Source organism: Amblyomma maculatum, chromosome 1 (genome assembly GCF_055883805.1).
Source record: "Amblyomma maculatum isolate TAMU_Amacu chromosome 1, ASM5588380v1, whole genome shotgun sequence".
NCBI classification, from domain to species: domain Eukaryota; kingdom Metazoa; phylum Arthropoda; class Arachnida; order Ixodida; family Ixodidae; genus Amblyomma; species Amblyomma maculatum.
This window is the reverse complement of record NC_139344.1, coordinates 126703921-126724943: the sequence shown is the minus strand read 5'-3', so window position 1 is coordinate 126724943 and position 21023 is coordinate 126703921. Positions and strand designations below refer to the sequence as shown.

The following is a 21023-nucleotide window of genomic DNA, read 5'->3' as shown; positions in this document are numbered from 1 at the left end:
GAGTCCTGGAGCTGTATTCCGTAATATTCTATTTTAGATTTTTCATTTCGAATCCATTTGGCCTTGTGGCAGAGGTTGAACGATGATGCCGCTGCTTTAAAGCGTGCGCGGAGAGAGACCGGACCATTGGCCCATTAGCGACCGCACCTCGGCAATGGCTGCACGGCACTGCTATTAGTGAGCCGGCGTGTGGCGATGCCTATCAGTGACGCCAGGACCCACTATCTTGCGATTTTCCGTGACTGGCCGCTCGCTGCTTTCGTGTGATGCTGCTGTCCTTCTGACCCAACCAATGCCAGAGGGCTAAACACAGCCGAAATGGAAAATGGAAGGTTAAGTATGGCTCCTGTTTTACTTTTTTCTCCTCTATATCACGTTCCCCTGAGTGCAGCTTAACAAACTTCCCTAATTTTGGTTAATATATTCGTCTCCCTTATTCTTTCTTTCCCTCCGTCTTTTTATGTTGTGCTTGACAAGCGGGGGCGTCTGCTCCAGACCCATACCGTTAGGAGTCAGTAATCAATAATTAGTGAGTTTGCTCTTCGCTCAGGACGGCACCTGTTTAGCAACTCGCAGGCTCGCGGACTTCCGCACCACTGTCTCTATTATCTAGATTTTAGTTCTTATTGATGTACCAACTGTTATAAAGGCATCTTGATTGTGTGCCACTGACAGAGCTGAAATGAAGAAACTAGATAGGAGCAGGTTGATATATAATTTTTCAGTATAAAAAGAGGAACAGTTATCGATGTCACCAGAAAGTAAGGCAGCAAGAGCTACGTTGACGCTAACCACACTTAAACAAACATGAAGAGACTTGAAATAAAAGAAATAACAAAATCGAAGCTATATTGGATCACGGAGGAAGTCATAGCCTGACCCCTCTTAAACAGTGCAAAGCCATGGCCCTTGAAAGAAACGTACGCTGCTTTTCCCGATCGTTCGGCAAGAAGCCTACATCGAGCGTATACGGAGAAAGGCCACTAGTTGGAGAGCAATCTTAATGTTACCTTCACTGACCACTCTCTCCGGAAGGCCGTACCTGGAGATCCTTCTAGATTCGGTCAGCGTCGCGGAATGCGGCTTCCCCGATGGCTGCATCCGATGAACCTGAGCGGAAGGCCCGTCCTACCGTGCGGCCTAGGTGGGTCAGGCGGGACAGGACGGCGCAAGCAGGCAGACATAAATGCCGATCAGGATCTCGCTGTAACCGCCCCTTAATGCCGCAAGTCGCCGAGCGAAAGTGCGTCCGGTCTTTTCCATGCACTCTTTTCCTTTTGCTTCGTGTCAAACGCATGAACCGAGCTCACGGTTATGCCAGGCATTGCATTTTCTATTAGCAGATACGGATGCAATCGGAGATGCTTCACAAATTGACCTTTTTTCCGGTTCAGTTCTTCAGTCAGACGGATGTGCGAAGCAGAGGAGGCGAACTGCGTGCAAAGGAACTAAATCTTTAGTTGAGCTCTGGTTGCTTATTATGAGGCACGCTGTGATTTTTCCGCGAGTGTAGGACAACAAATAAGCAGAAAGCAGAATTAGGCAGATAAAAAATAAAAAAGCCCATAACATGTATAAATGATTTTACGGCGCGGTAATCTCAAGAATCTGGAGTTGGCTGTTGTTCCGCGCCTTTTACTTTTCACATTCATAAGCCTTGTACGTGGAGGTCAAGTCGTCCTCTTGGAGTCACACTGGCGGAAAAAGATTCCCACTACGATACTACAATCCTCACGCTCTCGTATTTCGTACAGCACTAAAGTATATGCAGAAATGCGACCGTTTTCAATTCGTGCGATGCCATGATATATGACACACGTCCCAAAATGTTGAGTCATTTGTATAATGGAAAAAAAGGCACGCTATTATCATGATAATTTATCTCGTCTCTCAAGAAAGCCTTAGAAGCGATGGCTCGACTACGACGACCCTCATAGTCTGAGTCACTTTGGTACGCCATTTCAGAACAATTGAGAAGGTAAAAGCAGCCTGGAGGGGATCAAGCAACTGGAGAGCTCTTGAAAGGCGGCGGGAAGATTGTGCTAGAATAAATGGCCTCCTTGTATGTGTAATGTCTCATGACCTCGAGCGTAGAGGAATCTTGGAAGAACGCGAACACTGTCTTAAATTTATAAGAAAGGCGATGTCAAGGAACTTAAAAATTACAGACCGGTCAGATTACTGTCCGCTGGCTACAACATATTTGCTAGGGTAATCAAAAATGGTTACAAGACAACCTCCGACTTCAATTAACGAAAGGACCTGGCAGGCTGTCGTAAAGGTCACTTGATGATAGCCCACATTCACACTATATTAACCAAGGGATAAAGATATGCGCAGAATTTAATAAACCGCTATATATAACCCTGATAGATTACGAGAAAGAACTTGTCTTAGTCGAAATCTCAGTAGTTATTGCAGAATTACGAAACTAGCGTGGTAAAAGAGCAACATATGTGTAAAACTTCTGGACGACGCCTATGACAGCTGGGTCGCCATATCCTTTGGTAGCAGTGGAAAGGTGTGAGTCGGGGAGAAACAATCCAGTGCTGTACAGCGCAAATTCCTGGAGGTGTTCAGAGGCCTGGATTGGGTGGGGATAAGCGTGAATGAAGAATATCGTAGCAATCTGACGATTTGCAGATGATATTGTCGTGCTAAGTAACTCTGGGGATGAATTGCAAACCATAATCAACGACTTAGACAGGCAAAGAAGAGCGTGGGGACTAAAAATTATTATGCAGAAAATTAATGTAACGTACAACGGCCTAGGAAGGGAACAGCAGTTTGCAATAGGTAGCCAGGCGGTGCATGTTGTAAGGGGTTTTTTCATTGCTGGTGGTACCTGCTGATCTGGGCCATCCAGTACAAGAAAGGGAAAAAATACAAGAATAAGATGGAGCGCATTTGACAGGTATGCTCTGAGATGGTGAGTAGCAACTTATCAGTAATCCTCAATAGAAATTTATATATCAGATGCATCTTCGCGGTGCTAACCTACGGGTGAAAACGTGAAGGCTACGGAAAGGAATCAATTTCAAATCTCGACCGCACAGCGAGCTGTGGAAAGGAAAATGCAGGTGTACCCTTAAGAGAGAGAAAGTTAGTAGAGTGGGTCACGGGACAGCCGCGAGTTAATTGCATTTTAGTGTGAATAGAGAAGTGCTCATGGGCAGTGCATGTAATATGAAGGCAAGTTAACCGATGGTCTCTAAGGGTAATTGAACGGATTCCAAAACGAGAAGGCAGTCGTAGCAGGGAGCGGCAGAACATTCGGTAGCCGGATGAAATTAAGAAGTTTGTAGGGTTTAATTAACTGGTTGCAGCAGGTGCAGTATATGGTTGATTGAAGGAATATGGGAGAAGCCCTTGCCCCTTAATGGAAGTAGTCAGCATGATGATGATGAATCCATCACACATAATTGAGCCTGTGATGCGATAGTGCTTTTGACAGCGCCTTCTCATTCCTCGAATTTTTTTTTAAATTTTGTTATAAATCCATAAATATTTCATGGGTGCACGTAAGTCTGCTTAGATGATGTAATGCGAAAGCATTTCGAGTTATTTCACACCGCGCGGTGGATTCGCCCGACACTACGCTAGCGGATCTCGGCCGCACTCGGGAAGCTGGCATGGCGTATTTACCTAGGCGAAATCAGGAGTGCCGCAGATGGAACTTCATAAAGACGACGATGTTCACAGCACACCGCAAGAGGCGTTGCAGTTGGAATTTTATGAAGACGACGATGTTTACTGCACAGCGCGTGAGTGTGTTGCAGTTTTATGCGGGCCCTGATCGACTGCAGCGATTAGTATATTTATGTCTCCAAAGGGTGCGGAAATGTTTCTCACACTGTGCTCAAAGATGTGCTTTATAAGCTACATACTGAGGCTTTGCCCGTTAGGACGTGGTTAGGAAAAAAAGGGCATTTCTGTGACTACGGTAAATTGCCGCCTGTGTCATTCGCCAGAAAAAAAAAAAATTATGATTGTTTTATTCATTGCAAAAATGCAAATACTGTTTTGAAATGTTATGGAAATGACATTGAAAAAAAAAAAAAGACGATTTTACACCGCACTCCGTGCGATGCATTACTGCACAACTATTTGTTGATGAGCCTTTAGATATCTTTCTAATTAGATTACATAGTCTCTGGAAAACGCGCTTGATGGACCGACATTGTGAATGTGTTATTTCTGCAAAGGACAATTTCTGTGGAATGACTGTTCATTTAAGGGAATTGTGTGCACAGGCCGTGTTTCAACCGGAGTGGCACTCACTTTTAGTGCGGTACTGCATGCGTTGCCTCTTGTTTAGAGCTTTGTTAACTTTGTGTCCTCTCGCGCAACCTGTTTGTCTGATGTTCTCCTGTAATCCGTACATAGTTTATGTACAAAGAACGTTGTTACAATGTATTAGATACCGTATTTAAAAAAAAAGTGGCAGTTGTACAACAGTGTTCTCGTCCTCTGCCCAGGGAAGCTGATCTGTTCGTTCAGGGGCTGGTTCGAAACCCAGTTGTGGCAATATTTTTTATCTTTTCTGACAGCTCGTGAACACGCTCTGTCCACAGCGTCCACGCCAATCATGAGCCAAGGAATGCGTTCGAATTAAGCATTTGAAATTATTATTACTCTATTTTTATTGCATTACTGTAATTGGAGGAATATGATGGAGGCCTCCGCCCTTCAGTAGGTATGGTCCGGCTGAGGATGATGATGATCAGAGAACATCCCAAACGCACATTACATTAACAGGTCATTACAAACAAACGACCATTTTATATATATATATATATATATATATATATATATATATATATATATATATATATATATATATATATATATATATATATATATATATATATACAGATCAATTTATATATATATATATATATATATATATATATATATATATATATATATATATATATATATATATATATATATATATATATATATATATATATATATGTCACTGCCCCCTCCTCTGGAGCATCGCCCAGATGCGGTGTTACCATCAGATGACAGAAGAGCAGGGGAGGAAAAGCGTTCAAGAGTTACACCAGTCTGACTTCACGGAATAGACTACATGCAGCCTGAAAGTCAGTCGAGGGGTCGCGTGTAGTGTGGCTTCATTCACACCACATGCACAACGTATATATATTTCTGACGAAGGTTGTTCCACAGCCGAAACGTCAATAAATTGTTTCACACGTTGGTCTTCATTTTTCACTACTATTGACCGTGGCCAAGATTTCATTTTGGTTTATTTATTATATATATAAAGATCTAAGGGGGCATCGTCCGCCTAGGTTCGAACCCGAATGGCGATGACAAATTTATTTTATTGAATCTCTTCTAAATTCCGGAATACTCACGTTAGAGGAACACTCTCGCCAACTTTGACTTCAGTTGGACTCCATCAATTCGTCATATAGCTTGAATGTGGGATGGTTGACTTTCCCGCTTGAAGGCATGTAGTTGTGACGTCATGACCCTGTCGACTAATCAGGATCTTTCCTGAACACGCACCAAAACACTTCCCAACACTTCCAGCAACGCCCGAGCCGAAACTGGGGTACGCATGGCTTTTCGACCGAACAAGTTGTATACGCTATTGCGTAATACCCGAGCCGACGCGTCGACAAAGCCCGACTTCTCAAACCGGCCTTAGGTAAATTTATTCTGGGCTGTAATTGCATGTTTAGCCACGGATTGTTCTGCGCGTGTACTCGCGGGTTTCTTCGCTCGGCTGCTTCGCTCGAAGGGGCGGATTTGAGGGGGTGATTCACACGTGTTACGGTATCGCAGGAAGCTGTTGGCCGCCTGCTGACACTGCAGCCCTGCAGCCTGCTGCGGCCGCGCTCTCCTTGTTTGCTCTGCGCGCCGTCATGCAAGCTGTCGAGGGTCGCAAACGACGACAGCGTCATCGCTTATAGGAGGACCCTCGTTGCCCTCGTCTTCGCAGCTCGCTTGCCGTCGATGCGCGCGTAGCGTGTTTCATGCCAAATATAGCAGGGGCCATATATAGTAGAAAGGGTAAACACACGCACACGCACACGCACACGCACACACGTTATGATTGATTTGGTAGGTTACGTTGCGTTTAACGACGTTTAACAATCCCCGGTGGTGGTAAAATTTCCAACAGATACAGGATAGGCGTAAACCTATCCGCCTACACGACGGCCTGGAGTCCTTGGACCCGGTCGGCGTGTTCGGCCAGTCGGATTACACCTAGCTGAGTCTCAGAGGTTGAGCTCAACAGTAGAGTCTCCCAAAAGTATTCCGTTTTTGTCTATTGATTTAAATTTTTTATTTCTGGACACGCCCATATCATATGTACCAGATCCGCTTTATTCTGACATTGTTTGCACCTATCTGAGAATTGCTCCGGGTACCACTGACTGAGGGTAGCTGGGTTCGGAAAAGTCCTTGTTTTTGAGCGCCTCCAAATGCTTTCTTGGATCTTATTTAGTGTCCTATCTGCCGGTTGGTATTCTAACCCGTTTAGTCGATAGTTCTCTGTAATCTCTTTGTAGCTGACTAGCCTGTCCCTGCTAAGAGTGCACTGAGGATCAGAGCCTACCCGGAAAGTGAGACCGCGGGCAAGCTTATGAGCTTCCTCATTTCCCTGAAGCTGGGAGTGGGCTGGTGCCCATATTAGCCGGATTATTCTGGATTATGCTGGAGTTTCTGTAGTTACTAGTCAGGCTAACTTGGACACTGACAAGGGTGGCTCGTAGCCGAAAACTCATTCCAACAGAGCGACGCAGGGTGGCTGCTATAGCGGCACAATCAAAAGCGCACTAAGTCTTGCCCGAGAAAAAGGTTTCAAGAAATCAGATATTTATTTCAGAGGAACCGGTGCACACTCATCTAAGTTCACATCTCTAAGAAGTAAATGACGCGGCGGAAGACAAACTTCTGAGCGTAGGCATAGATATTGACGCCTGCGATAAACCACGGGTCGTATATCAGTGGCACGCATATCATTTAACCTCCTTTGTTGGTTTTGGCCGCTGACTATCTGTTAAGCAGAGAAACTGAGAAAACAAGACGAGAACGAAATATTGAAGATTCTGCGACCGTGATGAGCTGCGGTATAGTGGTACTCACACACTTGTTTATCGGTTTACTTAACACCCAGACAGGTGCCATATCTGCAGCTTCAAAATGTCCTCTGAATTCCTGACTGGCCTTTAAACTCTATTAATTTTTTATTTATCACATACTGCGGACCAAACATGGTCCAAGCAGGAGAGGCACGGTATAAAACAAAGTACAAAAAACTGACCGTGGACAGCATTGGTATTGACAGAAGACGCAAAAAAAAAAAACAACAATGAATACTTATACAAAACTAAATGGGGTGAAATCACGCATCAAAAGACTACTCTAGTTGAAAGAAACGCTGCACAAAGTCAACAACACACCGCATTACAGACAGTGTCAATTAATTAGGCAGTCACTCGTCGGGAGCGAGCAGTGGGGAATCATGCGGCAGTGCATTCCAATCCGAGATCGTGTGAGGAAAAAAGGAGATTTTATAGACATCTGTGCGAGCAAAAATAGGTTTCATGTAGTGCTTGTGCTTATGACGAGACTTCCTTGAGGAGTGTTTAGTTATGTATTCTTGTGGATCAATACCTAGTTTCGAAAAATATAAGCGATTAAGGAATTTAATTCGCAAATGTTTTCTGCGTTCATTCAAGCACTCCAGTTTTGAGTCATTTAACATGGCAGATGGAGAGTCTCGGCGTTTATAGCGGTCATAAATAAAACTAACGGCCAACCTTTGAAGCTTTTCTAGTTTTTCTATTTCTACCTTTGTGTGCGGGTTCCACACAATGCTCGCGTACTCCAAAGAGGGTCTCACCATGGCTTTGTACGCCTTGTTTCTCTGTGCAGCAGTTGATCTACCTAATTTATGTTTTAATAAACTTACGAGCGGAAGAGCACACGTTATCAATGTGCGCTGTCCATTTAAGCCTGGATGTAATTATAACCCCTAAATACTTATATTCCTCAACTTGTTTAATTATCTTGCCATCCATGCTGCAAAGAAATTGCAGCCTGTGTCTTTTATTGGTAAGGCACATGTGAACAGTTTTGTCAAAATTAATTATCATTTCCCATGGGACACACCATTCTGCTAGCAATTTTAGATTATCGTGTCGCTCAAGTTGATCAGAAAGATAATATATGGTTTTAAAAATGACACAGTCATCAGCGAACAGCTTAATTGATGCCGTTGGATTCAGTGAATCGACGAGACCATTTATGTAAATATTAAATAAGACCGGTCCTAGTACAGACCCGAGTAAACATCTAAATGTTCAGAGCACGCTCCGTCTACCTCTACATACTGCTTTCGGTTGGTGAAGTAAGATATTACCCAGTTGATTATTTCAGGAGGTATGCACAGTGCTTTCATCTTTATGATTAATTTATTATGTGACACCCTGTCAAAAGCCTTTGAAAAGTCCAGAAATATTATATCTACCTGACCGTTTTTATTTATAACTGTAGCATATTCATTAAGTGTTACAATTAACTGCGTATTAGTAGAAAAGCCCCTTCGGAAGCCGTGTTGTGCTTTATTTATAATACTGTGCTCATCCAAGAAAGTATTTAGATGTTTCACCAGAATATGCTGTAGCACATTGCAAGAAATACAAGTAAATGAAATAGGTCGATAAGTATTGATTTCTAGAAGGCTACCTTTTCTTAAAAACTGGAATTGCACGAGCTAAAAGCCAATCGGTAGGCACTTTACCAGATTCTAAGGATTTATTGAAAATTATGACGAGAAATCTGCCCATAAGCTCTGCATATCTTTTAAGAAATATGGCGGGAATTTTATCCGAACCTGCTGATTTTTTCGCGTCTAGTCATAGTAGCAGTTCACTTACACCATCCAAGGATGTGAACCTTCGCAACACTTGCCTGACTTTGAAAATACACTTTGAAAATGATAGTTGAATATTTGTGCTATCTGCCTGCTGCCTGTAACCATATTACCACCTACTGCTAAATGCTCAATCCGCTGATGAGCCTTGCTCCCAAGGGACTGCCAGGATTTTCGGGGGCGTTCTGAAGCGAACCTGCCCAGAGTTTCAGTAAAATAACGTTCTCGAGATTCTCGAATTTTATATTCTAGGGTTGTTTTAGCTCTGAAAATAAATCATTATTAATTCGCTTCAAATTTCTACGGCGTTTTAGCCTGCGTTTTATCTGGAGCAGCTCCCTGGTTACCCAAAGGCTCCTTCGACCAACCTTTTTCAATCTCTCAGGAACAAATTTGTCTATGCAATAGTGACAGCAGGATTTAAACTTAGTCCATAATGCTTCAATGTCATCGTCATGAAACGAAACAAGGGAATTCTCTAAATAATGCGTGATTTGGATATCATCAGTCATCATTGTCATAAGGAACAAACGAAGTAGTCGAACACTGTAGGGCAAATTTTTGTACATGGAGGTTGCCGTAACTGGGACGCTTGTCTGTGCATTGGATGGGAACATGAGATTTTTTAGCGTCGTTTTTTTTTTTTTTCTGCTTTTGAAAACTCGTGGTAGTTGGGTGATTTTGTCGAGTGCAGCCGGCTCGAACACGAACCACTCTGAAAAACTCGGGCGTCTAGTGCCTGGACGGGCTCACAACAGAATGTCCTGCGTGGAAAAACGGGGCCATACAAAACAGCGAGACACGCGCGGCCGTTGTTTGCAGCTGCCAACGTGGATTTGGAAGTCAGTGTCGTGTGTGCCTCTTTTTGTTCTTTTATCGCTCATTCAGAGGCTTGAATGGGTTGCACATATTTGAGGAAGGCTTTGAAAGCTATGAACGGCAATTAACTTTACGCTGAATAATCTTGAATGAAAAAGACGCCAGGTGACATGCGCAAAAAGGCTCGAGTGATGAAAAAGACGGTGGCACTGGACAGCAGGTTTTATTGAGAAAAGATCCGAATGTGTAAGTGGAGTTACGCATTGGCAGTACGGGTGCTTTAGTTACTGCAGTTAAATGTTTGTAGCGCACAAAGTTGAAAAACTAGCGGGACAAGGGGAGGGATTTACAGAGAGAATGCATTGCCTTTGAGCGCAATGTATTGTCCTTGCTAATCCTTTGCTGTCTTTATCCCGCTTGTATAGTAAACCTCGAGCGCACCGAACCACCATGGCTACCCATGGGTGGATTATTTCCGTTATCTAAGGCATGCCAACTGTCTGGGTTTTGTCACCCAGTGTAATCTGCCGAAAAGGGGTAAGCTCGCGCTAATTTCCCATAAACGGTTGTCGTCATACAGCGAGTCTAAAACGCTACTTTTTTCTTTCTTTTCCTTTTTTGCGCATCCCATGATGCTGCATGAGCATCATCTTGCGCATGTCGCGGGCGAGCGAGCGCCAAACTGGCCGTGAAGGCTGGCACCACTGCGATAACGACATTTTGATGACAGTGGCGAGGCAGGGTTTCCTGCTCTCACGACGAGCAGAAATGCACGCGAATAATGGAAACCGTGGCTGCGAGAATTCAAGGAATTCCCCCGTAGCTCCAAGCGACCTGCAAAACACACATGAAGCGTAAAAGCGAATAAATGGGACTGCGCGAGCCGGTCGAGTATGTGGGTCGTTTAAACCAACATGACTGGCGGAACAGTTCAAGGCCCCAAATATTTGTGTAACGTACAAAGGAGGAGTACGTACGGAGGATCGCAGCGCTGATCGAACACTCGAGCGAGCCCGGACGAGGCTGCGGACAGCGTACGTGGGCGGAAGGTGGGGGCGGGAGCTGCGGTAATTTCTGGAGAGTATAGGAAAACAGCAAGACTGCTGGGTGCCGCCACGAGCTGCGTGAACAAGGTCGAGGATCAGGCTGCGCCGGCTGGACCCCGTCAGAGGTCAGTGGCGATGCCAGGTGGTTCAATATCAGCCCTCGTGTGTACACGTTTGCTGCCCCACTGTTCCCTCTTGTTCTCTGACCGAAGCATGCAACTCGCCGCGAAGTACGAAAAACAAATAGGCTCTATCAGGAGCTGCTGTCTGATCGCATATTGAGCGGACATCCCACCTGGCAATCTACGGTGTACCGCTTGGTGGGAATATGAGATGCTCGCCTGGGAGTTGTTTTCCGTGTCGTGTTACGTACAGCGTGCGCAAGAAGTTTTCGAGTCGATTCATTCATGTCCGGTTTTGTACTTACTTGAAAGGTTTGGGTTGAGTCATGATACATGTAGGAAGTGAATGACACGACGCGAGGCCCAGAAAGCGTGCAAGAAAGTAGTCAAGGTTTGTGTTGCACAATTCTCTATCGACGTCTCGTCTCCGCGTTGTTCTTTAAATTTAAGTGATCTATGTCTAACTAGCTGCTCCGAACCGGTGTTCAGTGATTGTCAACTGCCAGAATTAGGAACAAATGACCTTTTATTCTTGAAAGTCACAGGGAAATATCAGCACTAGTGCGATAAGGTGGTGCACTTTTCTCATGCACTTTTGTTTTCTCACTCTCTCGCTGGTACACTTTCAGGAAACTAAAGCTGCGTGTGACGAACTGTGCATTCAGCGTTATGTTGCACTGACAGCACCAGAATAATTTCGGAGATCTCTGCGCGTATGTTGAGGTAGCATCTACCTTCCAGCTTGGTGAAGCTGCGCCACCGGTGAAAACAATTGTCTAAAAGGGAGCCAGGAAATGCTGGGAGGTGTCAATACCCGGAGCTTGTGCGGCCTTCATCTCTCGTCTTCCGAGTGTATAGCAAGTTGCAAAGACGGAAACAACTGAAGATATTTCCGAACGAGACAAAGCCTCTAAGTTTGTAGCACCTCGAGAAGCAAAATATCCAGTCCCTGCTGAGATGGTCGCTTTTTCGTTCTGTTCAGAGCGAAAGACATCGCTCACGTCCCCAGTGGCTGCTGATCGTGCGGGACACGCAACGATTGGACTGAGACATGCTCAGTCGCATTACATATGAATGCACCATGCAGTCATCACTAAACGTCCACGATAAAGCGCAGAGCTCCGGGATGACTAGAGCTGGTATCTGTTTCTACGTATAATGCGATAATGTGAAAATGCGACGTTAACGAGGTGGGACCTGCTGACCTTGCTCCTGCTAGGCGCTGAAGTCTAGCTATCACTCCGTTGAACTTTGGCTCTCTCGCGCGATATCAGCGAACAAGCAGTAAAGAAAAAAAACTACGAAAGCGAAAACGCTACCCCAGTGCCCAGTAGTTTGGTAGTGCATCCACGTATAGGAAGCCGTGGATCGCGTATCAGTGGTACTAGACAAGAATTATTCCGAGAAAGTGAGTCAGAACCCTGTTGCTTCCAAAATGTCACATAAAAAAAAAAGGGGTGGGGGGGGGGGGGGGGGAGAAAAATCGCGCATCAGAAACCAGAGAAAGGATAGGGAGGTATGTGAGTCATAATGTGACCATTTACTCCAGATGTTTAAGGTAGCAATTCTTGCAAAATATAAGCCGACGGAAGCCGACATTACACACCTGCATGGTATAAATGCGGCTTAGAGGTGAGCTGTCGCACATAGGGAAGGAAACGCCGGATACGAGAGTGAATGCCGTGAACAGTACTGACGTCAATGATGCGCGCCTGCACGAAAGTGCTCGAGAGGAAAGTGCGGTCAACAAAACGATACAAAGATGACGAAACTTAAAATTTCAGAAAACAGGCACGTATTAAGTAAACTTTCACGCATTATACTTTGCTGCGCCGCGTAAGTCTATTCATAAAACCTTTCACTTTTAACCCTTATTCGTTGTAGAGAGCACAGGGAAGACGAGTCATCATTTCAATCGCTGCCTATGGAGTCACAGCTATGCAGTTGATAATAGCCTGTTGGGGACTTCAGAACTGGCATACATGTGTGCAGCTCTCGTCTTCAAGTGAACAGGAGAAATCTTTGTTTGATGACTCTGTCTGTATCTGTGGCTTGCCAGGAACCTGCGTTCGTGGCTAGTAGTCACAGCATTAAAAGGCTAAAGACAACATCACACACAAAAAAAGAGAAAAGTGACTTCGTGCTGAAAAAAAAAATATATAGGAAAAGATACATCACTTCTCCCCATAGTTCAGGGCGCGGCGATGTAATAAATCTTATTCAGCGGTGGGCAGACGGCAGGTGTTACACTCACTCCTCTAATTTTTCCTTCGTATTGATCTTGGAAGGCCACACCGGAAACATATTCCTTTTTTCCGAACTGCCGGGTGCATTAGCACAAGGATGTTGGAGTAACCGGTACACATTTGGCGGGATCAACCTCTTCATTTCTAACTCGATAAACATTTGTCTCTCGCAGTATACTGCACGTCGCTTTCGACTTTCCAAAGCTGTTGCCCCTTTCAACGCATCAATACTTGGAGCACGGTTTTGCACTCTCCTTTCGCCAAACTCAACCCAGCGCAGTGCGATTCTATTTCTTAACTTAGCTCCCTGCACTCTGTCTGGCAACAGGAAGACCGCGTCGTGTTAATGGAGCGCATCCCTCGGGCCGTTTAAAGACGCACCTAACGATTATTGCAGGCTCTCTTTCTCCGCCGGCGCTCACCACTTCGCTAGAACCATGGGAAAGAAGCGAGGGCAGCTCATTTTCTCATTCTCCTTGGCTGACAGCGGCAGCAGCACGCGGAATTCCACGCGCGCGGCCACCGGTCGCCCAGTGACGCGTACGCTCGCCAAGGGGCGGTGTTCGTTTCGGAAATTCCGCGCCGGTGATCTCAGCCGCTCGGCCAGCCGTTCGCGGCGCAGCAGGGGCTGATATCGGTCAAGTGCGCCTTCCTCCCCTTTCCACCGTCCATCTGCAAAGAAGCAGTACGCGGGAGCAGTGGGCCGTAATTGATACTGCGGCGTCGTTCCTCGAGTGCGCCATATGGCTCTCCACGGTGTGTGCGAGCGGCCCTCGACGACGCGATGTAGTGCGCCGTGGAAGAATGGTTCGGCGCGCAGGCCGCATTCGGCGGGTGCAGAAAATACAGCGCACGGGCGCGGTGCCGCACAAGAGCTTTTGTTCTTTGCCCGTTTTCCGTTACGCCGGGCAGGTTGAAGAGTGCTTTAGCGCGCTCCACTGGAAGCTTCGGCAGTCTATGCGAGATAACGTACGTGTGCGCCTTGTAGGAGGACGGTCAGGCGGCCTTTATGGTGACAGCGCACGCAGCTAGCTAGCTAGCTGCTGGGAACGCTGAGTTAATTGCTACGCGCGCTACTCCTGCTGCTTGACAAACTGAAGATTGCTTGCTCTCTTGTGGTCACATCGTTGCGCCCTTAACGCGTCAGTAATAAAGGCAGGGATAAGGAACACTCTTCAGTGATATAAATCTGATTTTATTCAGTGAGTCGGAACTGTTCGAGAAAACGAAACTTTGTTTCGTGAGCTTTGGAAAACCCGTTCATTGTATACATCTTTTTCATCATAAAAACTCAAGCAACTCTTGCCTAGAGCTGCTGTCCGTGTCAAAGTAGGCCTTCTGTTGACTTCCAACACCGAAACAAGCAAAATGTTGTAGGTCTAATGAACAAATACTGTTCAAAAGCGCGCTAATGAGCGCACACATAAGTACATATGTGAACGTTGTTTAAACTCAGACACAATTCCACATCGGAATGCCTTTACTGAGTGATTTCAGTCGCTCTCACAAAGCCGCAACAGTACTGAGCCTCGAGGGAAGGCCGACGCATGCACTAAAATACCATTTCCCCAGCATTCGGCATAAGTGTTACGCCTGCACATATATGAAACTGCTCTGCGTTATCACGCCCAGGTCAATCCCGGAAGCTTGGCGGAGAAGGGTGGCCTGCAGACCGGCGATGCGCTGATCAGCATCCAGGGCAAGTCAACTGACCAGCTGCGACACAAGGAGGCCCAGGACGCCATAATGCGCGCCGGAAACTACCTCGAGCTCCAAGTCACGAGGTAAGCTCGGGCGCCTATCTTGATCGGGTCTGCTAGTTTTCGATGTTTCTCAAAGACGTCTTGTTGCGTCGGCAGAAAAAAAGTAAAACTGCCCGAAGTGCTACTACTTTTGCACTATGTGGATGCTTACTCAGGTTACTCTGAGGTTTCCATGGGTGTTTCGGGGCGGAGCAAAATGCAACCAGTCGGACATAACTACTGTTGTTCAAGTGATACAGCTAGGGAACAAAGTGTTAGTGTGGTCCTTGATCTGAGCGAAAGCAGCTGATAAGGCAATGTCGGCGCCTGAACACATGAGTATGGTAGAGTTCAGTATGTTGGCGAAGCTCCATTCGCATTCGGTCTATTAGGTAACTCGCAGACAGATCTGATTGTACAATATCGAAAAGCGACAAAATTGGCCGAAGTATACAGAGGTGTCCTGAAATGAAACATCAATTGCAAACATTTCCGGCCTCTTCTGTGGCACGCGTTGCATCTGCGGCTATAGATAGCTCAGTGCCAGAAAATAGGTGTATATCTATACATCATCGTGGTGCATGTCTCAGGCAGGCCGCTGAGAAGCCAAAGCATCGCCAGAAGCCTCGCCTCCATGAGACCCGTAGCGCTTTCCAAACTCCTCTCTTATACCACGTCTCTAATAGGAGCATCGGGTCCTGAAACCAGGATTGGCTGTCGCTTAAGAACCGTTACGCTAAATATGAAACAAAAAACGGAAGACAAAATGCGGCTAATTGCTAAGAAAAAACTCAGTGAAAAGACGACTGCTTTCGAAACCGCAGGTTTCAAAGAGGATCCCAAAGAGCTGTGTTCCCTGGACCAGACTGAGAACCGTTTACCATGGGGTCGGGCGGTGTAAAGTTTGGGGGAAAGGTCTTGGACAAAGAGGAGAGACGTCAGCCAGCGTATAGTGAAGTGATGAAATTTCTGCTTGGCATAGAGACTGCAATTAAGGAATGAGAGTTTCGAGAAAAAAAAAAAAAAAAAAAAAGGGACGAGAGTTAAAAGAAAAGAAAGGCCACAAAAAACAGCGCGAGCAAAACGCGTTTGTAATTTTTAGTATAGTTTAATAACGCTTTCCAATACTACACTAATTAATTGCCGTGGCAGTTATCTCTTGTTTTCTGCAGGCGAGACAGCCGCATACAATTGTACGATGTTGGCGTGTTGTATACTCCGTGTCGCTTGCATGTCGTTTGCGTTTCACCGTCATGGCATGGTGAGAGCAACCGGGGAAACGGCCCTGAAACGGCATCATCTCGCGGAGCAGCGAGAAAGGGAAAAATAAATCGCGTGGTAACAGAAGACGACGAGACGGCGGTGCCGCGCGTGTCTGGTTAATTTCGGTCGCTGTCTCTTGCGTCTGTACTGCCTCCACAGTGAGGCGTGTTCTCCGGACGCAGGAAAAGTAATAGGCGGTCACCTAAGAACTCTAGAGAAAGAAGGAAGCTCCGAGGAAACGGTTCATTAACACTTCCGGAGGCTGATTTTGTGCTCGCTTGCGTGCATGCGCTCTCTGAGGTGATGGAGCTCGGTTTCTAGTTACTGAACAATGTGCCGTGAAGACATTTTTCTTTAGCTTAGTAGTGCTAGGATACGAGCTCTCCTGACTATTCATTACAGCGCGCGTCACCCCTACACGCAGTTGAAGCTTGGAGGTGGTGCGATGTCCTTCCAGCCGATTCCGCTCAGGGAGTTTTCATCCTGTCAGAGCGTCATGTGTAGTCTTTTGGCTGAGTCGTCTTCTGCTCTGATATCGAAGCTCGCCCGGAAATGGCAACATTTCTTCTAACACAACTGGAGGGATTGAGCTCAGGTGTTTCATGTTTCGCTCTGGCTTCCGAAATGGCCAGGGCTTCGCGTTCATGACTTTAGGACTGAGTGTAGACCATGCAATGCCTGATGTGCTGCGAACTACTGCGCATCATTCTAAAGAAAGAAAAGTTAACAACAAGCCCGCTGCGATGGCGCAGTGACAATTGGGCGCTCGACGTTCATTCTCGGCCGGGGCGGCAGTGCACGTTAAAGAACTCCAGACGGTCAGAATTTCTGGAGCCCTTCACTATGGCGTTCCTCATTGTCTGAGTCGCTTTGGGAAGTTAAGCCACATCCGCCAAACGGAACCTACAACAAGCCACACCACTCGGGCTGTCATGAATATTTTACTCCCTTATCGTCATAACTATCGTATTCGTAAAACCTGCTGTGGACGTCGTGTCCAGAGAGGTGGGCAGGCGGAGGGGTAAGCACAGGAGTGCCAGAGCGAAGGTGAGGGGGAGAGGATGATGAAGGAGGAGGCGATAGCACCTCTAGCGGGAAGGAGAAATTCTGCAGCGCTCGTATTGACACCACCACTTGCCGAGCGAACGGAAGAGTGCGAGGGGAAAGAGAGAGGAGGAGGTGCGCAAAATTTCGAAGATGCAGCTGAAAAGCTAACATTAAAAGAGAATTTGAAGACAGAAAAGCTAAAATCAGGCTACGTTCTCGCCGTAGTGGCACTACATGGTCGTCTATGAATTTCTTTTAAGTTTGGTGTCGGATTTCCTACGAGCTTCATAAAGCAGCCTTGAAGGCAAAAAAAAAAAAAAAAAAATAAAGGTGCATTGACATAAGCAGTCGGCATTTTATTGGAACTAGCAGCGTTCGGCGCATCGAAATATAGCCTCAGCGAAGGCACTTGGAAATACGTATTCTCCATTAAAAGTCCCTTTCAGAGCGGCTGGGAACCGCGCTTGTCACCACGTGCATGTAAGAGTTTTAGCGGCGGCCTCTAAGCTTTAGCAAAATGTAACACTTGCAGGGGCGCCAGCATGACGTGGAAGCCTAAGGTGACGCCAGTCGGATCGATGCCGAAGCCGGGACCGATGAGCAACGGTGGACCGGCCCCGGTGACGAAGACATCTCTGGCTGCCAACAAGCAGGTGAGCCCGTTGCGGGAGTCCTTGTAACGCCGTTCCTTCGAACTGGGACGGAGAAACGCGAAAAAACAAGTAGCAATTCCTTTTGGGACGGGCAGCCAGAAATGCGAAAGTACCGAACTTGCTGTTGAACTAAATCCTTTCAAAGTTGCCAAATAAACGCGAGATAGCCGCCGGAATGGAACGACTAAATGAACCACGCAAGGTTCCTCCTGAAGTCGATTTCGGACGCCTGGAAAGGTGACCGGCGGGACAAGGACAAACAAGTGTTAAAGGCTAAGCTTAGAAAAATGATCACAGAAGGATCTGTACAAGTTCTCAGGAATGTATTTCTCAAACCGACCTTGAAGTCTAGCTCCCAGTCATGTTGTATCACTTGTTGAACGTACGTAACTCTCTATAACGAAGCCATGCTGCTGAGGAGCCAAAGAGAGATATGAGCTAATCGTACAAGACAACAGGGAAAGCATTAATTGAGACAGTCGCTTAAAAGTGGGCCTACTTTAATTCTTGCATTCGTATACTGGAAGCATGATGTAGGGAAAGAACAGGTACCCGACTCAAGAAGACAAAAACCGTGTAGTATAGCTCAATGACAAACTCAGGATTGAAGCTATACGCTCGAAGGCTCGAAGGAAATCAATGTGGGCGGCATTATCATCGCTATGAGTGCAGAATGCCCACAAGAGAACATTAGGGTTCGATGTCGTGTCGGTTGGGCTCTAGTTCAAGCGGTAAGTGGCGTTCACAAAGAGCGGCAGATGTGTGCAATGGGTGGCTTTCTTTTCCCTCCATGCAGCCTTACAAGCCGATAGGCTCGGGACACAACACGGCTGCCAAGCCATTCGGAGGCACGATGCAAGCCGTGGTGCACAACCAGTACAACTCACCAATGCCCGTATACTCCATGAACAACATCGCCGACACGCTGTCCGCTCAGACGGAGGTGCTCACATCCGGCGCCGTTGGGTGAGCGCACTATTCACGCCTTGGAGGCTTCGCTGCGTACCGCTAACGGACTTCATAGGCCGGCAAGCAGAACTTATCGCGGTACTGACAGGAACTTCAAAGCTTGGAAATTACGCCAAGCACGTCACGCTTGTGTTCAGTATTGGACTGTTGTGCTAGGCACATCAATACCTTGCGCTCCGTTACAACTTACACGTGGGCCAAGTCTCTTGACAGTCATACGGGTATATAATAACAGCTGTTGCTACTTTAAGGCGGTGCTGCGTCAAAAGCCATGACCCGACTGCTTTCGAAAGTAGCAGTAGAATTTCATTTCGGGCAGCAATTTATGTCCCATATTATAAACACTTAAGGGCTAGTTCAGCATAACGCGCGATTTCTTGCGCTGCTGTGGTGGACATGCTTGTTAACTCACACCGCTGCTATTACGAGCCGTGGGTACGTGGTTGCAACGGCAAACAACAAATGTCAATGGACAGAATCGATGTTGCTCACGGCGTTTGTACGGGGTTACCGCTTCTTCTTCGTTTGGCATTTTATTTGGTCTGCCTCATTTAAGCTTGTGACCTATTGTTATTTTACATAGCGCCCATAAAACTTCCCCATAAACAAATGCGCCGGTTACGACCACGGTATGACGAGGCCACTGCTGTAAGAGAAAAGAAAACGGGAAGGAGGGAAAGAGAGGAGGAGGGAAGGGGGACACGTAAGAAACGTTGCTTTAAAAATGCTTAACTAAAATACGTAACCGGGTGACCAGTCTTACAAAAGGGCAGGGCATACCAGAACAACGTTGGAAAACCGCATGAAATACCCCCTTTTTCTGTTTTTCTTCCTTTTTTTTTTTTTACCGACAAGGCACAATGCACTAGACGCGAGAGTTCTACCCGTAACCCGCGAAGATCGCCAAAAAAAGAAAAAAAAAACGATTCCTCACTTGAAGCAAACATCAAGAAGTATAGAGGTGCGAAGAGTGGTCTCTAATTATCCACATGCCTGATCCCGCGTTACGATAAAATTTTTCACATATGCTACTTGTGGGCGCTTGCTTTCCTCACCAGTATGCAACCGCGTTTGCTACTGCAGTTACGAACTTTTCCAGACAGTCCATGAAGTGTCGTACACTTCTGTCAATAAAGTCTGTAGATTCATGGTCACGCTCTGCTTAGACATTTATAGACATTTATAGACATGTACTGTTTACACATTTAAGAATGTCTATAGACGACAGAAAATAAGGCTGTTGTAGACTTTAGTCCACGGATAATCAATAGTTTTTTCACATACAAGAGGAAAGAAAGAGGACTTTGTAGTTCAGTGCTTGGCGGCAATTCGTCTGGAGAGGGGGAAACACAGCAATAATTAAAGTAATACTCGCCAAATTATATAAACAAAGAAAAGAAATACACTGACGTTTCGGGCCCCGTGCGGGTGTTCACAATGAAAGCTGATGAACGAAGCTGATAGCTTCTGTAAAGATAGGTGGCGGAATGAGCGTGCGTGTCTCGGGAAGGTCTTCCCGCGTCCAGTTTAAAACACGTGTCGTCGTCTGAATGAGCAGCGATTCAAGAAGAAGGCGGGATGGCAGATATTTTTTTCCGTCGTGATGACTGAGACGTTGTTCCCAATCGATACCATGGTTTGCTTTAACCAGGTTGTTGGGCTAATTGGTATAGCATCATAACTTTTGTAAGCGCTGAGGCAGACATACACGAGAGAAGTAGACGGGATAAACGCTACTTGCAACTGTGTTTATTGGAACCTTCCTGTCCGGAGACCTGAGCAGATGGAACAGTGTCGACTAGCGCAACGTAATAACTATGTATGTCCAAAAGTTAGTTATGTATCTGCCTCAGCACTTCCAAAAGTTATGATGCCATGCTTTGCAGTGTGACAATGTTCCGCCAAGGCGTTTTCTTTCGTGCGGCCATTGACGACGTCATTCTGATGTTGCTTCGACCGCCTGATAAAATACCTTTTTTCTTATTTGGCGAGTGCTCGTTTTTTTTTTTTTTTAATCGATATTTATTGCCTCGGGACATCAGTAGGGTATGATATGAAGGATGAATAAATGATTAAATGAATGAAAAAAGGTTGGCTGATTTATTCTTTTATTGCTCGTTTTATTCTTGGCAAAGGGGACTATAGGCTGAAGACTATAGACAGTCTATAGTTTTTCTATATGCGAAAACAAGAGGTCTA

General features: G+C 46.0%; 1 protein-coding gene and 1 long non-coding RNA gene across 4 annotated transcripts in view; one reads left to right on the top strand and one right to left on the bottom strand.

Moving 5' to 3' along the window:
• Positions 1-21023, top strand: part of Zasp52 (Z band alternatively spliced PDZ-motif protein 52) — a 94375-nt gene that overhangs the window by 28904 nt on the left and 44448 nt on the right. For both annotated transcript variants that reach the window (XM_084588955.1, XM_084588954.1), the window contains exons 2-4: positions 14783-14934; positions 17735-17855; positions 18652-18821. In XM_084588955.1, the coding sequence (XP_084445081.1) occupies positions 14783-14934; positions 17735-17855; positions 18652-18821 (443 nt within the window). The remainder of the gene's footprint in view (positions 1-14782; positions 14935-17734; positions 17856-18651; positions 18822-21023) is intronic.
• LOC146203882 (uncharacterized) overlaps positions 1-21023 on the bottom strand; it is a 29688-nt gene that overhangs the window by 4289 nt on the left and 4376 nt on the right. Inside the window, exon 3 of one of the 2 annotated variants that reach the window (XR_014703923.1) lies at positions 19310-19470. The exons of the other annotated variant lie outside the window; for it this stretch is intronic. This is a non-coding gene — a long non-coding RNA (uncharacterized LOC146203882). Of the gene's footprint in view, positions 1-19309; positions 19471-21023 lie in introns of those variants that run through there. 2 annotated transcript variants of the gene reach the window in all.